Source organism: Theropithecus gelada, chromosome 15 (assembly GCF_003255815.1).
Source record: "Theropithecus gelada isolate Dixy chromosome 15, Tgel_1.0, whole genome shotgun sequence".
In the NCBI taxonomy this organism is placed as follows: Eukaryota; Metazoa; Chordata; class Mammalia; order Primates; family Cercopithecidae; genus Theropithecus; species Theropithecus gelada.
In genome coordinates this window covers 18673893-18690616 of record NC_037683.1, presented here as the reverse complement: position 1 = coordinate 18690616, position 16724 = coordinate 18673893, and the positions used below count along the sequence as shown (strand labels likewise).

The 16724-nt window shown below is 46.5% G+C and overlaps 2 protein-coding genes across 3 annotated transcripts in view; one reads left to right on the top strand and one right to left on the bottom strand.

The window, feature by feature from the left end:
- MORN5 (MORN repeat containing 5) overlaps positions 1 to 16724 on the top strand; it is a 49464-nt gene that overhangs the window by 4249 nt on the left and 28491 nt on the right. The window contains exons 2-4 of one of the 2 annotated variants that reach the window (XM_025359926.1): positions 3486 to 3633; positions 6392 to 6503; positions 11229 to 11360. In XM_025359926.1, coding sequence (XP_025215711.1) covers positions 3486 to 3633; positions 6392 to 6503; positions 11229 to 11360 — 392 coding nt within the window. The remainder of the gene's footprint in view (positions 1 to 3485; positions 3634 to 6391; positions 6504 to 11228; positions 11361 to 16724) is intronic. The other variant, XM_025359927.1, reaches the window with a different exon arrangement.
- Positions 1 to 16724, bottom strand: part of NDUFA8 (NADH:ubiquinone oxidoreductase subunit A8) — a 62618-nt gene that overhangs the window by 31501 nt on the left and 14393 nt on the right. The gene's annotated exons all lie outside the window — the stretch shown is intronic.

Genomic DNA, 16724 nt, shown 5'->3' with positions numbered 1-16724 from the left:
TTTTTTTTTTTTTTTTTTTTTTTTTTTTTGAGACAGAGTCTTGCACTGTTGCCCAGGCTGGACTGCAGTGGCTGGATCTCAGCTCGCTGCAAGCTCGGCCTCCTGGGTTTACACCATTCTCCTGCCTCAGCCTCCCGAGTAGCTGGGACTACAGGTGCCCGCCACCTCGCCCGGCTAGTTTTTTGTATTTTTTAGTAGAGACGGGGTTTCACCGTGTTAGCCAGGATGGTCTCGATCTCCTGACCTCGTGATCCGCCTGTCTCAGCCTCCCAAAGTGCTGGGATTACAGACTTGAGCCACCGCGCCCGGCCTGCCCATGTGCTTTCTACAATAGAGCTCTGCTGCTGGGGCCCTTCAGAGGACACATACAGTTGGAGCCATCCTTAAAGGCTTCATGGAAGAGATGATATTTGAAATGGGCCTTGAAGTTTGGGTAGGATTTAGGTGGTTGGGGATGCAAGGTGAAGAATGTTTCTAGGCAGAGGGAACAGCATGAGCAATAGCCAGAGGGCACGTATGGAGTAGAGCTGGCAGTTCAGTTTGGCAGGAGAATGGGTTGTGCTCAGAGGAGTTATGCGAGGGGAAGCTGGACAGGCGGTCTGTGCTCTGGCAAAGAAATTTCAATACTGTGCACAATTCTGGTGGCGGAGAAACCACTGATAGATCCTGGTAGGGCCAAGCATCAGGAAATAAAACTTATTTCATCTCTGTATCTCTCCTCATAATGCATATGTGTGGTAGGGACTCAGTAAATGTTGGCAGAATGAATGAAGGAGATGATAGCTTTTGGGTTTTTTTCTTTTTTTTTTGAGACAGGGTCTCACTCTGGAGTGCTCTGGCTGGAGTGCAGTGGTGCAGTCTTGGCTCACTGCAACGTCCACCCCACCGGACTCAAGCAGTCCTCCCACCTCAGCCTCCCCAGTAGCTGGGACCACAGATATGTGCCACCATGCCCAAGCTAATTGATAGGTATTTGAGATCTGGTAATCATATCCTTATTATGATTTGAAGTCTTCACTATAAAGTGGTTTTTTTTTCTTGTTTTTAACTTACTTTGAATTTAGAAGGCAGGCTTTTCACCTTGAATGAATTTTTTTAAATGGAAGAGAAGGAGGGAGAAAGGAAGGGAAAGAGAGAGAGAGGGAAGGAGAAAAAGAAGGAGGAGGAGGAGAGAGAGGGAGAGGGAGGAGGGAAGCAGGAAAAGCGAAGATGGGGAGATCAGCTCAGAGCTCACTGCAGTTGTCCCAGTAAGAGGCGGCAGAGCCCTGGGCCAAGGCAGAAGCAGTGAAGCTGCAGGAAAGAGATAAATGTAGGAGAGGTTTGGGGATTTTACTGCCAGGAGTTGGCAGCTGATTGGCTCCAGTCCTGTCCAGAGATGGCTTACAGCCCCAGCCCAGGGCCCAGCTCCTGGCCTTGAACCAGAAGATTCGGATACCATTCATGGAAACGGAGAACTCTAAGAAGGTGCTGCTTAGGGGAGGAGGAGATGCGTTCTGTTTTAGGCGAGTTGGAGATGTCTGTGAGAGGTCTGAACAGTGATGTCCAGTTCGAGGTAAGAAAAGGGGTGGGGTCTAACCTCAGAGAAGGGTGTAGAACTTGCATATGAAGATGGTGCTTAGAAATGACAGATGTGAGCTCAAGCAATGCATAGAGGAGGGAAGGAGAAGAGGAGTTCTCCCTTCCCCCCATGTCTTGCACTAGAATAAAAGTGAAATAGTTTTCAAGTTCCTGCTCTATGCTGGGCATTCTGCTGTAGTTTCACATCCATCATCTCACTCAGTTATCTCAACAACTTTGTCATCCACTCTGTTCACTCACTGCTCTTTCTGTTTCCTTCATTCTTTACTCAGGAGAGGTTTATGAAGCACCTGCTTAGTGGTTCTAGGAGTTGAGGATACCAAGGTCTTCCTTTAAAGAAGCTTTAGTTAAATACAGGAGATAAGATATCTAATTACAAAACAAGATAGAAAGTGTTACGCATCCCAACAGAGGTACTAGCAAAAGCCTAAAGAAGGTCAGAGTTAGGAGAGGAGCCTTTAGCTTGTTGGGAGGAATGGAGAAGGAAGGAATGAAAGCATATTTATTAAGTACTCACTATATGTCAGGCCCTTTGCTAGGAAAACTATTATATGTTATCTGGATTAATTGCAGCCATTTCACCCATAAAGAACTGGAGAGCCCAGTGCAATGGCTCACACCTGTAATCCCAACATTTTGGGAGGCTGAGGCAGGAGGATCACTTGAGCTCAGGAGTTCTAGATCAGCCTGGGCAACATAGGGAAACCCCATCTCTACAAAAAAAAAAGAAAAAAAGATTAAATCAGCTGGGCATGGTGGGGCAGCCTGTGGTCCCAACTACTTGGGAGGCTGAGGTGGGAGGATCACTTGAGTTCAGGAGATTGAGGCTGCATTGAGCCATGATCACACCACCGTACTCCAGCCTGGGAGATAGAATGAGAACTGGTCTTGGAAAAAAACAAAAAACAAAACAAAGAAGCTAGTCAACTGGTCAAGTTGGTGTCACTGCCTTGTTCTCCTGTATGAGCCTGTCTTCCTCCAGCACAGCACTTATCACACATTGCATAATTGCTCAATTGTGTCCCCCACTAGACTGTGAGCCCCACAAGGACAGGGACTGCATTTGCCTTGATCACTGGTGAATCTGTGTTGTATTCAGCAGGTTGGACCATCAGCATAGTCCCTGATAAAATGTAGGTGCTCTGTAAATATCTGTTTGGAAGGAAAGAAGGAAGGGAGGGAAGGGAGGGAAGCACAAGCAAAGAGGTTTGGGAAAGTATCTGTATTAGTCTGTTCTCATGCTGCTGCAAGGACGTAACCCAAGACTGGGTAATCTATAAAGGAAAGAGGCTTAATGGACTCACAGTTCCACATGGCTGGGAAGGCCTCACCATCATGATGGAGGCAAAGGGGGAACAAAGGTACATCTTACATGGCAGCAGGCAAGAGAGCATGTTCAGGGGAATTGCCCTTTATAAAACCGTCAGATCTCATGAGATTTGTTCACTTTCACGAAACAGCATGGGAAAAACCCACCCCCATGATTCAGTTACCTCCCACTGGGTCCCTCCCAGGACATGTGGGGATTATGGGAGCTATAATTCCAGATGAGATTTGGGCGGGGACACAGCCAAACAATATCAGTATCCAAGATTATATATATATATATATATATATATATATATATATATATATAAAATGGTGGTAAGATTCAGGAAGCAGTGTGAACTCCAAGGTGAGAGTGAGCCTCTAGGTGAAGGGGAGAATGAACAGAGCAAACTGTATTCCCCTCTTTTCATTTTTGAGCTTTTGGGGGAAACAAAATAAAAATTTTGTTTTCAGCAGAGTACTGATGGGATGGGAAGGATGAGAATGCTGAGAATGGGGTTCCTGCTCACTCTGTCGCCTGCCAGCTCTGACCCTTCAGCTGTCACATGGGGCTCAGTGATTTCCCTGTGTCTTTACAGGATGGAGGGCAAAGCCAAGTACATCCTCCCTACTGAAACAATATATGTTGGGGAAATGAAGGACGGTGTGTTTCATGGCGAAGGAACTCTGTACTTCCCCAGCGGGAGCCAATACGACGCTGTTTGGGAAAATGGATTGGCCATAAAGGTGATCAGCCGGGGGGGCGGGTTCTGTGGAGGAGAGATCCTCGGGCAAGAAGAGCCTCACCCTGTGGCGCCCCATCTACCCTGTCTGGTGCCTACCTCCTTCCATTCCCTCTTCTCTTTGTTTCTCCTCCTCTCCCCTGACTTTTTATTTTTATTTATTTATTTATTTATTTATTTATTTATTTATTTATTTTTGAGATGGAGTCTCACTCTGTCGCCAGGCTGGTGTGCAGTGGCACAATGCTCACTGCAACCTCTGCCTCCCGAGTTCAAGCGATTCTCCTGCCTCAGCCTCTCAAGTAGCTGGGACTACATGTGTGCGCCACCACGCCCAGCTAATTTTTGTATTTTTAGTAGAGACAGGGTTTTACCATGTTTGCCAGGATGGTCTCAATCTCTTGACCTTGTGATCCACCTGCTTCAGCCTCCCAAAGTGCTGGGATTACAGGTGTGAGCCACTGCACCCACCTGGCATTTTTTTTTTTTTTAAAACGAGTCTCACTCTGTTGCCCAGGCTGGAGTGCAGTGGTGTAATCTCAGCTCACCACAATCTCTGCCTCCTGGGTTCAAGCTATTCTCTTGCCTAGGCCTCCTGAGTAGCTAGGATTACAGGTGTGTGCCAGCATGCCCGGCTAATTTCTCCCTGCTTCTGGATCTCCCAGTGCCCTAGAATCCTCTCCTTCTAGATCTGGAAGGATTTGTGGAGAGGCTATGATGAATTCGCATCTGCTACGCCACTTACTGCCTGATCTTGAGCCCATGACTTCACCTCCCTGAGAATTCTTCACCTATCAACTCGGGACAGTAGTTGCATTAGTTATCTATTGGTACTATAACAGGTTACCACAAATTTAGTCTGAAATCAGCACAAATGTATTATCTTACAGTTCTGGAGCTCAGAAGTCTGAAATAGGTCAGCAAGCCTGCATTCTGTCCAGAGGCTCTGTGGGAAAACCTGTTTCTTTGCCTTTTCCAGCTTCTAGAGGCTGCCTGCATTCCTTGGCTCACTCCAACCTCTGCTTTCATCATCACATCACCCTTCATCCCTTTGCTTTCATCATCTCATCTTCTCTCACCCTGGCCTTACTATTTCCCTCTCATAGGAACCTTGCAATTATATTTGGCATACCCAGATAATCCAAATAATCTTCCCACTTCAGGATCCTTCATTTAATTGCATTTGCAAAATATCTCTTGCCATGTAAGGTAGCATATTCACAGGTTGCAGCAGAGAGGGACATCTTTGGGGGACCATTATTCAGCCTACCACAATAGTACAAGGCACCTCCTAGGATAATCATAAGAGTAAATGAGGCAATATATATATATGAACACTTTGCTAAGTTCCCAGCATACAGGAGGCACTCAATAAGTGTTAGCTCTTACTACCACCATCACTGCTACTATCATTATAACCTACCTAATCCAAGGATTCTTACCCTGGTATTTGTGGGTCATGAATAGAATTCAGGGAGTCACTGAAACCTCTTGATTTATATACAGAAGTTTCTGTGTAAAGGGGACTAAGTTTTTCTCCAGGAAAAGCATCTATAGCTTTCATCAGTTTCACTAAGAGCATGTTGGGGCCTGACTCATGACCTAAAAAACGTTAAGATTTCTTAACCTTGTTTTATAGCTTGGAGAATCTAAGCCCCAGGAAGGCGATGTGACTTACCCGAGGTCACACAGTGAATTAATAGTATCATTGGAATTTCCACCCGTGTTTCCTGATGCCCAGGCCAATGCAATTTCTACATCCTGAGGCTTCCTTTAGCAGTAAGGCAGCAAAGGCAGAACATATGTGTTTGGACAAAGGGCCATGGCTGATGGCTCTGACCTTTCCAGCTATAATAATAATAAAAGAATAATAACATTTATTGAGTGCTTACTTTGTGTCAGTGTGTCAGTCAGGGTTCTTCAGAGACACAAAACCAATAGGATATACAGAGATGTATGGAAAGAGATTTACATTAGGGATTGGCTCACAAGATTATGGAGGTTAAGAAGTCTCCCAGTCTTCCCTCTGCAACCTGGAGGCCCAGGAAAGCTGTTAGTGTAGTTCCAGTCCAAACCCAAGGGCCTCAACCAGGGGAGTCAATGGTGTAAGTCCCAGTCAGAGTTCAAAGGCCCGAGAACCGGGAATGCTGATGTCCAAGGGCAAAGAAGATGGATGTCCCAGCACAAGCAGAGAGAGCGAACTGATGCTCCTCTGCCTTTTTGTTCTATCCAGGCCCTCAACGGATCGTATTATGCCCACCCACTTTGGTGAGGGTAGAACTTCTTTGCTCAGTCCACCGATTAAAATGTGAACTGCTTCTAGAAACGCCCTCATGGACACACCCAGAAATGTTTTACCAGCTATCTAGGCATCCCTTTCCCTTAACCTAGTCAAGTTGTCTCACCAAATCAACCATCACAGCTAGGCACTGTGCTAAATGCTTCACGTGTGCTATCTCATTGAATTTTCAATCAACCCTATTTCATGTATACCATCATTAACTTAATTTTACAAATGAAGAAATGAAGGGCCAGAGAGAGTGGGTCATCTGCCCAAGTTCATCTGCCAAAGTGAGTTCACCTACTTTGAGTGGCAGGGACTTATACCCATTCCCTCTCATCATCACAACCATAATAATTATGATCGTTACCACTTCTTTACTGTAGCCATCAGAAAGCCCCCCACTTCCCTTGACATCTGAACCTCTTGGCCAAAAGCCTTCAGCTTCCTCAGATGCACATGTGCGCTCCTTGTCTTCCAGGGCACATACACCTTTGCAGATGGGCTGCACTATGATGAGAAGAACTGGCATTACTGCGATGGCTATGATCGGAGGTTTTACACAGAGATCCTCAATGGCCTGAAGCCTGCAGGTACCCAGGCACCCACCCTTTCCTTGATACCCCAAACTGAGAGGCAAACTAAGACGGTTTCAGATAAGTGCACAGTGGCCTAATGAAGTAACTTAAAGGGGAAGAGGAACTGAGCAGCTGCAGAAGAATACAAAAGAGCCAGGTCCTGGAGCCAGGAAGGCCAGTCCTCATATCTCAACTCCACTATGCTAGTCAGAGGACCATGGGCAAGGGGCTTTACCCACTGTGCCTCAGTTTCTTCCCTTCAAAATGGAGTCAATCGGCTGGGCACAGTGGCTCATGCCTGTAATTCCAGCACTTTGGGAGGCCAAGGCAGGTGGATCACTTGAGGTCAGGACTTCCAGACCATCCTGGCCAACATGGTGAATCCCCGTCTCTACTAAAAATACAAAAATTAGCCGGGTGTGGTGGTGTGCCTGTAATCCCAGCTGCTCCAGAGGCTGAGGCATGAGAATCGTTTGAACTCAGGAGGTGGAGGTTGTAGTGAGCTGAGATCACGCCACTGTACTCCAGCCTGGGCGACAGAGTGAGACTGTGGTCTCAGGAGGGGGGAAAAAAAAAAAAGATCAAAATGGGATCAATAGCATAATCTACCTCCCAAGATTGTTGTAAATAAGATAATTCATGTCAGGTGTTTAGAACAGTGCTTTGAATGCATATGGGTGCACGGTACATGTCAGCTGTTCTTATTTGTAGTACCTCCTATAACACTAAAATTTTGTAAATATTTTAAAAAGAAAGAGTTAAGGGCAAAAGCAGTACTGACAGAGCATGTGCTTTGTGTATCAGGTGCTGAGGGAGGCTGTCTGTAATCCCTGCCTCCCTAATGTCCAGATGATCCTGCCCAGTCAGCCTTCCTAGTCCCATGTCACTTCAAGTTGAGGCTGTGGAGTTCAGACATGGTTCCCTGTGGCAGAGCTCACACTGGAGGCCCAGACTTCCTCTCTGAGGTCCTCTGTATCATGCTCCCTCCCTGCCAAAACCGTGTTTCATCACGGACGGCTACATTTGGACTACAAGTCTGAATTCAGAGAATGGCACCTTAAAAGGCTCATCTGAGTGTTTTTGAGATGTGTTCCAGGTCAGATGAGCCTCAAGACGGGGGTAGGGGAGGGATAGCATTAGGAGAAATACCTAATGTCGATGATGAGTTGATGGGTGTAGCAAACCACCATGGCACGTGTATACCTATGTAACAAACCTGCACATTCTGCACATGTACCCCAGAACTTAAAGTATAATAAAAAATAAATAAATAATTAAAAAATTTTAAAAAGAAGAGTGCAGTTTTTGGCACAGCAGAGATAATATATCCAAAATGACAGATGGGGAAACAACTCTGTATACTATAAAAGCAATCCCAACTTAGGTTATGAGAGACCATGAGCTGTGGTTGATAGAGCATGGAGCCAGAAATTGTGGGTTTGAGTCCTAGCATTTCCTGTCTATAGCTACATGAGACTGCACAAGTCAACCTCCATCAGGGCAGAAGCCTTCAGGAAGCACCCAGGCCCTGGAATCAGGCTGACCTGAGCTCAAACCCCCATCTCCTTCCCTTCCCAGCTTCATGACCTTGGATCAGTTAGTTGACCGGGTGAGCCGCCTTCTCTCCCTTTGCCCTCCTGACACTTACTCTGCTATTTTCCTCCTATCCCCAGACTTCTTTACCAGTGCCTCCTCAACTTCACCCCACCCCTAGTTATTCATGCTGAGGTTCCCGGGGCTCTCTGGCTTAGGCACTTTCTGTTATCATTCTATACGCTTTTCCTGAACAAGTTGATATACTTCTAAGCCTTCAACTACCATCAGCTTCTAAATTGAAATCAGAATCCCTGAGCCTAAGATCCCTGCATCAAGCTTGACTGACACCTATCTTGGTCATTCCCCAAATTGTCTGCACTGAATTCATTGTCACTCCCACTGTGATGTCTGCCTCACTGAATGTCATGCCCATCCACCTAGGTAAGCCTAATCCTCCCTTCCCCTGCCCCCTAAGTGCAATAGTCCTATGGATTTTACCTCTGAAATATATTCTTTCATTTGTTTAGTCAACAAATATTTACTGAGTATTTCCATGTGCCAGGCAGCATTTTCTTCATCCTCTTTGCCACTGCCCTGTTCCAGCCCTCCATCATCTTTCCCCTTGATGACCTGACTTCCAGAGATCCCCACTTGGCCATTCTTGAGGTCATTCTCCTTTCTACAGCAGTCACTTCCTTTTTTTTTTTTTGAGACAGAGTCTTGCTCTGTTGCCCATGCTGGAGTGCAGTGGTGTGATCATAACTCACTGTAACTTTGAACTCCTGGGCTCAGGCGATCCTCCTGCCAAGTGATCTAGTCTCCTAAGTAGCTGGGACTATAGGCATGCACCACCACTCCTGGTTAATTTTTTTTTTTAAGTTTCTTATAGAGATGGGTTTTGCCATGTTGCCCAGGCTCATCTAGAACTCCTGGCCTCAAGCTACCCTCCCTCCTTAACTTGGGATTACAGGCGTGAGCCACCATGCCCAGCCACTTACATCTTTTAAAGTGTGAATCTGATTGCCCCCATCCCCCAACCCTTGAGTGCTCCCTATACCCTCAAGATAAGGTTTCAAATTCTCAGAAACAGTGATATTCTCTGGCTACTGCTCATGTCCCAGCCCCTTCCTGGGCTACCCACTCTTCTCGGTTTTTCTCTCTCCCTTCTTGCCATACTTGCTTTCTCTCTATTTCTCAAGGAGACCACACTTTTCCACCATTCTCTCTGCCTGGAATACTTTAACCCTCTTACTTCACCCAAATAACTCCTTCCCGTCCTTCACGTCTCAGCTCAATGTCCTGAAGCTGGGACCCCCTTCCCTGAATTCCCACACTAGGTAAGGTCTCCCTGTGGCATATCACGGAGCAGCCATGATCTCCCCCCAGGGCTTGGATCTTGAGTGTTCAGGTCCTCTTCCCAAGCTGTCAGCAACACGAGGGTAGGGCCCTAGCACATTGTCTGGCATACGGTGGGTACTCGTTAAAGAGTTATTGTCAAACAGGGATAATGATATCGACATCACAGCGCAGGGTGAAGTATGTGCTTAGGGGAGTTAAGGCAATGACAGTAAGAAACATTTTCTAAGCTCCTACTGTATGTCAGACACTGGCTGGCCCCAGGGAGACCAGAGCTGAGAGGACATCGTCTCTGCCTTCAAAGAGCTGCCAGTCTAGCTGCAGCTTGAGAACCTTGCAAATCACTCCTCCCCGATTACTTATGATGGGACGCCTGGACTTTGCCATGGGCTCTTTACCCCAATTAAGGCTGTAGGCAAAAAGCCCTCAGCCTTAGGCCTCAGCTCTCACACAGTGGCTGGTTTTGCTAAAGCTGAGCCTCTGCCAGTCTCATGGTGGTTTTTCCCAAACCTGCCTGGCTCTTCCCTTCTTCTCCAGTGACCCTCAGCAGAGAAGCTTGATTCTAAGTAGCTACTTCCTTCCCTTGTCGTTCCACACTTTGCCTCTTGGGGCTGGCATTGTTAGGGTAACTTGCCCTGCCTGCAAGGCAGGGTGAGGGTTAAAAGTGCCCCACAACCTCTTCGAGCATCTGTGAAGTAGGCATTGATTGGCATGACGCTTCAGTGAGAGAACTGCTGTAAAGTGCCTGATGTGGAGTAAGTGCTCGGCAATCATTAGCCAGTACACACGGAGTTAGGGTTAGGGTCAGGGTCAATGTCAGGGTTAGTGTTAGGTATGTCATTAAGCAACACAAGAGTGCCTACTGTGTGCAAGACACTGATTCGTGGAAATGGTGCTGTGTGCTCAGTGGGCATCCAGCTCTCAGTCTAGAGAACAAGGAATTATAGGAACTATAGTTAGAAGGAACCTGAGAAGTTATTTATTCCAACCTCTCCCTTTACTTGAGCCATGGCTTTTCAAGATACACACATATAGGGTGCGTGACCTAAAAGGTGCACTCGATCTTCTTTCCCTCCCAGAGGTCTCAGTGTCCCTGGTCCTGTGGCTGCACCTAGGCTCCCTCCTCCCCTGATGTTGGCAGCTGAACATACAGGTTCCAGAGTTAGACTGCTTCCTAGCTGGATAACCTTGGGAAAGTTACTTTAACTTCTCTGAGCCTCAGTTTTCTTATCTGTAAAATTGAGCCACAGAGTTGCTCTCAGGATTAAATAAAATAGGAGCACAATGCCTGGCACATAATAAACATTGAATAAGTGGCAGCCACCTGGTAATTTTGGCGAAAGTCAAGGTTCTCCACCACCTGCCCCTTGTCCACCTGATCCATTTCTTTCCTGCTGTTCTCCTTCACACGTCCTCTGCTCTACAAGGTTTCGAGAGGAGGGCCTAAGGACCCATGCCTCTGGCCTCTGCCCATGCCTTGAATGCCACCCCTCTTCTAGACCTGATGCTCTCCCATCTGTTTGCCAACTCTGACTTATCCTCAGGGTCTGTCTGACTTCAGAACCTGTGCCCTTTTTCATGGTATCCCAAGAAATGGAAAAGGATGGGGTCAAACGAAGAAGACAGAGGGTCTAGTTCCCAAGACCCTGTTCCCAAGAGCCATTTTCAGAAAGTTCCTTTGGGGCACTGTTTCTGCTGGGTTTGCTTCTTGCCCTGAGTAGGGGTTATTTAGTTCAACAGTGGAGCCAGATAGTCACATGAGCCACCAGCCATAAGTGGACCTTATGGGAACACTGGGTTTAGATTTGGCCTTGATGGTGAACTAATTGCCCATTATGTTCTTTCAAGGTATGGCTCAACTCACCAATATGGACCCACCTAGAAAAATACCCAAGGGCTATTACGATTGTGGAGACGGCTTCTATAACCCCGTCACGAGGGTAATCAAGGACTACAGGAACCGCTTTCTAAGAAACGCAGGTAGGTTTCTTTCGACACTGTAGCACATTTTCTCTTCATCCACATATAAGTATGTGCATCCGTATGTACAAATGTATGCACACACTTGATGAGAAAAAAGCTTTTGCTGATGAAAGACAAAAATTGATTACCTGGATGTTTTATCTTGTGGACTTCTCATGGCAAATCTGTACATAGTCCTAGAGGGAGGTAAAAGGACATTCATGGTCTAGCTGTGATGACACATAAATGTCGCACTGAAAGGATTAAGGTACTTATTTTTGCATGCATTCCTTCAATTTTAATGGGCACCTACTATATGCTAGACACTGTGCTTGGTGTTGGGGAAAAAGCAGAGCAAAGCTGGACACAGCCCCCCTTCCTTGTGGAGCTTGCATTCTAAAGGTGGCAGCGTAGTACTAGAAACAGTTAATTGCATCATGGAACAAACACAATGAAGGGCAAAACATGGTCCTGCAGGGAAGGGAAAGTAGGGGCCCCAGAGAGGTGGGACAGATGCTGTGGGAGGACAAAGAAGGGATATCAAATCCCAAAGTGGTAAGTCAGAGAAGGTTTCAAGGAGGAAATGACTTCTAAGCTAAGACCTGAAGAATAACTGGGATTTGACCACAAGGCTTGGGGACAGGGTTTCCCAGGGAGAGGAAATGGCACAGGCAACAACCTAGAGGGGAGTGATCCCTTGAGGTCCAAGAAGGTTGGTTCATCTTTTAGTCAGGGGAGTAGGTACCTTGGAGGATCCAGAACCTCAGTTTGGTGAGTCAACACAAGGCTGATCAGACTGAGAAGAACCCATTTGCAGTGACCACACTCACAGGAGATCAATACACAAATAATAGGAACATTTTCCTTTAATGCAGTGATTCCTAACCTTACCCTTTTCTGAAGTCACACTCCCGCTAGGAATATCGAAAGATATGGACCCTCTTGCTAGAAAAATGTCCATGCATGCACACACACAAGCACACATGTGCACACATGTGCCCACACGCACGCACGCACACACACACACACATTTTGCAGATAGTCTTAAGGGATGGATGGTCCCTCTAAAGACCCAGGTCAAGAAACCTTGCTCTATAATGAGAAAGAAACTTCCAGGTAGACCAGACCATCTGTGCTGGTGGATGACAGCATCATCTTCCTATAGGGAAATTTACTCAGTAAGTCAGTGATGACCAGAAAGCTGCCTTGTGGGGCTAGAATAAGAGCAAGGAGAATTGTCAGCTGATCCTATGACTGGAATCCTGGAGCTAAGACGCCCCTAACCCATTGGATGCTACTGGAGGAACATGGTAAATGCTCACACTCCAAGTCCCCCGGCTCACGTTTCTTCAATGACTTCCCTTTTCCATTTGCACAATGCACTACTCTGTAGCATGCTAACTCTGCTGGGTGCTAATACATTTACCATGAAGTTTCTTAGTCAAATAAGATAGGGAGATATTGCCCTAAACAATGCTAACCAGGCTTATTTACTGCAGAACTTCTCAGGGCCTTTAATATGCTAATATACTTTGTACTTTTCCTTCATGGCACTTATTTCAACATAATTAAATGTAATTATTTGCTTAATATCTATCTCTCCCACTAGACTGTAAGATCCGTGTGAGAAGGAACTCTGTATTATCTTGTGTCAGTAAGAGTTCAGTTAGAAAAATGGAAAGAGGCCTGGGGTTGTGGCTCATGCTTGTAATCCCAACACTTTGGGACACCAAGGTGGGCAGATCACAAGGTCAGGAGTTTGAGACCACCTGGCCAACATAGTGAAACACCATCTCTACTAAAAATACAAAAAATTAGCTGGGCATGGTGGCGGGTGCCTGTAATCCCAGCTATTCAGGAGCCTGAGGCAGGAGAATTGCTTGAACCTGGGAGGCGGAGGTTGCAGTGAGGCAAGATCGTGCCACTCCACTCCAGCCCGGGTGACAGTGTGAGAATCTGTCTCAAAAAAAAAAAAAAAGAAAAAAGAAAAATGGAAAGAATTTAATATCAGGAAATTGGTGGCTACCAGGGAACTGGAAAAGCAAAGGAAGACATTGAGGTAACAGAGAAAGTAACTGCAGGATGCAGGTACCCCCTCAAGGACTGGCGACAATAGTAAAAGATTAGGTTGTGAGAACCTAGAAGGTCAACAGAGGGACCCCCAGGACCTGCAACCCAGACCCCTGAGCAGAGGCCAGCTGGGGCTGGCTCCTGGGAGCTCAGAGCAGGGCTCCTGCAGAGTTGGGACCCAGACCTCTGGCGGGACAGCACTGCCCAGTGGAGCCTCTGAAGAGAGAAATGAAGCTGATTCTAGGAGTGTGGAAAAAACTGGAAACTGGAAGTGAAATGACACTGCTGCGATGACACTGGCATGAACAACAAAGACAACAGAAAGGAGGGTGTCTTTGTCTGCCTGACAGCCCCTAACAAGGAGCTGGCTGGCAAAACTAATGTAATTCAAACAGTTCTAGTCCCACCGTTGCCAAGTTAAGTATAGAAGGGTCAGTTTGGAGCTGAGAGTCAGTGCCTTCTTTTTTTTAATTTTGAGATGGAGTTTCACTCTTGTTGCCCAGTCAGGAGTACAATGACACGATCTTGGCTCCCTGCAACCTCTGCCTCCCAGGTTCAAGTGATTCTCCTGCCTCAGCCTCCCAAGTAGCTGGGATTACAGGCACCCACCACCATGCCCAGCTAATTTTTGTACTTTTAGTAGAGACGGGGTTTTGCCATGTTGGCCAGGCTGGTCTTGAACTCCTGACCTCAGGTGATCCATCCGCCTTGGCCTCCCAAAGTGCTGGAATTACCTGACACCGCACCTGGCTGGGTGTCAATAGCTTCTCACTGGCCCAGCCACCCCTTTTGTTGCTCAGCATCCACACACATTCTTTTACAGATATTGTGTCTTCTGTACAACATTAACAAATGTATGTTTTTTTTGTATAACAAGTTTCAATACATCCTCCATATTAACACAAGGCCCTCTCCCCTTCTCCCACAGAGGGCAGATACTGCACCCATCTTTTGAGTAAGGTTATTCCTTGACAGTTCTGCCTGAAGAGTCTATAGCCTACAAGCTCCTGCCAATAATCCTTCCATAAAATAACAAGGATAAAAGAGGAAAAAAAAGAAAAAATTAGTTAATAAAAGCAAATATGCTAGCCAGGCATGGTGGCTTGTGCCTGTAACCTCAGCTACTTGGGAAGCTGAGGCAGGAGGATCTCTTGAGCTCAGGAGTTTGAGGGCATCCTGGGCAACACAGCAAGACCTTATCTCTTAAAACAAAACAAAACAGGCTGAGTGCATTGCCTCACACCTGTAATCCTAGCACTTTAGGAGGCCAAGGCAGGTGGGTCACCTGAGATCAGGAGTTCAAGACCAGTCTAGCCAACATGGTTAAACCCCATCTCTACTAAAAATACAAAACTTAGCTGGGCATGGTGGTGCATGCCTGTAATCCCAACTACTCAGGAGGCTGAGGCAAGAGAATTGCTTGAACCCAGGAGGCAGAGGTTGCAGTGAGCCGAGATCACACCACTGCACTCCAGTCTGGGTGATACAGCGAGACCCCCCTCTCAAAACAAAACAAAACAAAATGTGTATATAGATGAATAAATAGAAAGATAGATGACATAGATACAGATATACATACACATACAAGCAAGGAGAAAAAACTATATCACTACTACAGTTCTCTTTCTGTAACTGGTCACAAGGCTGTAGGTAATATTTACAAATTCCTTCTTCCATTATTCATCCCAGGTTCCATTTGCCTTGAGCCCACCCTTCCACTGGTCTGGCTTTTTACCTAGCAGGGTAATCAAAACCTTCATTCTTGAAGGGTCCAAACCCTTAGGGGTCCTGCCTTTGTTGGTTATTAGTTGGTTGGGTTAGTTTTTTATGAACTTTTACTGTGGTCAGTGGAAGTACCAAGAGGTGTCCTGGAGAACTGCTGGGTTCCATACAGTGTTCCCTTTCTCCTAATGGATGGCAGCATTATCTTCTATACCCAGCCTTCTCTCAGGAGCCAGGAGAAACTGATGGTAACACAGATTATAACAGCATAGAGTTGCTGCCAGACAACTTAGTAGGGATACTTTACCCTGGAGGCCAGTAGGCCAGGGAGGTTTCCTGGAAAAAGAAAGATCTACTCTGTAATCTAAAAAAGAACAGACAAATGCAGCAGGGTTGGTAAGAGTTTTGAAGGCAGAGGGGACAGTATGTGCAAAAGGATTATCGTTGGGAGAAAACATGTCATAAATAGGGAGCTCCAACTAATTCAGGAGCATGAGCTAACAGTATGAAAGGAGACAAAGAGCAAGAGAGGAAGCCTGAAAGGTGGGCGGGGTGAGGGCAAAGGTTATGGCTGTCTTTCACCCTAAGGCAGTGGGGAGCAAGGGAAGGCTTTAGGCAGTTACTGACATAGTAACTCATTTGTTCTTTAGAAAGACTTCTTTGATTACATGTAGAGAAGAGGCCAAAAGAGGTTAGATTAGGTAGGAGATCCTTCTGGTAAGATGATGGGAGAGAGGAGCATGTGAAGGACATGGGCTCAGGGTGATGGGGTAGGTGACCTAGGTTCCTGGTCCTGGTCCCAGCTCTCAGGCTGCCTGCTGGATGACCCCCGGCCAATGCCTTCCCTCTCTGGGCCCCTTTCTCTTCATGGATAAAATGAGAGAGTTGAACTGGATAATGTCTAGGGCCCTTCCAACATTAAGTAGGAGTCTATGATGGAGGAGAAAGGTAGCCAAGGAGTATTTTGGTCCTGATATTATAGGACAGATGAAGTTCAGAGTGTCCTGAAAACCACTAAAAAGGAGGCTCTGTTTGTGGCCACCTAGTCATTACCCCTGACTCACCTCACCCTGTGAGGGACTGATTCAGGCTTCTGTCCCTCTTCTGTTTTCCCCAGGGACCTCTTTCTGCTGCATTCCAGTCTACCCCCACAAACAGTTCTTCCTGTTGGCATCCTGAAAGCGCAGGCTGCTGGGCCTCTGGGCCTGAGATGGGTGACTGAGGCCATCCCAGAGTAAACACAGGGCCCTCAGCCACTGCTGTTATGAAGCATATGCCACCTGCGTGGGTCAAAGCTGGGGATGCTTATTGTTCAGCAGGTCACGGGCTGGGCCACCAGCAGAAGAGTCACCTTTGCTGTGAGAATTTAAATCCATCCTTCCACGTATCAAAATTCTCTGAACATCTACTATGTGCCAGGCTTTGGGGTTCAGGGCAGGCAACATATTCTCTCTAACTATAGCTCTCAAACCTTCGACCCACAGTAAGGAATGTTTTACATCATGACCCAGGATACACACAGATGCACATGTGTGATGTATGTATCTTTGTACATGCAACATTCTATGATATTTTCTTTTTTTTTTTTTT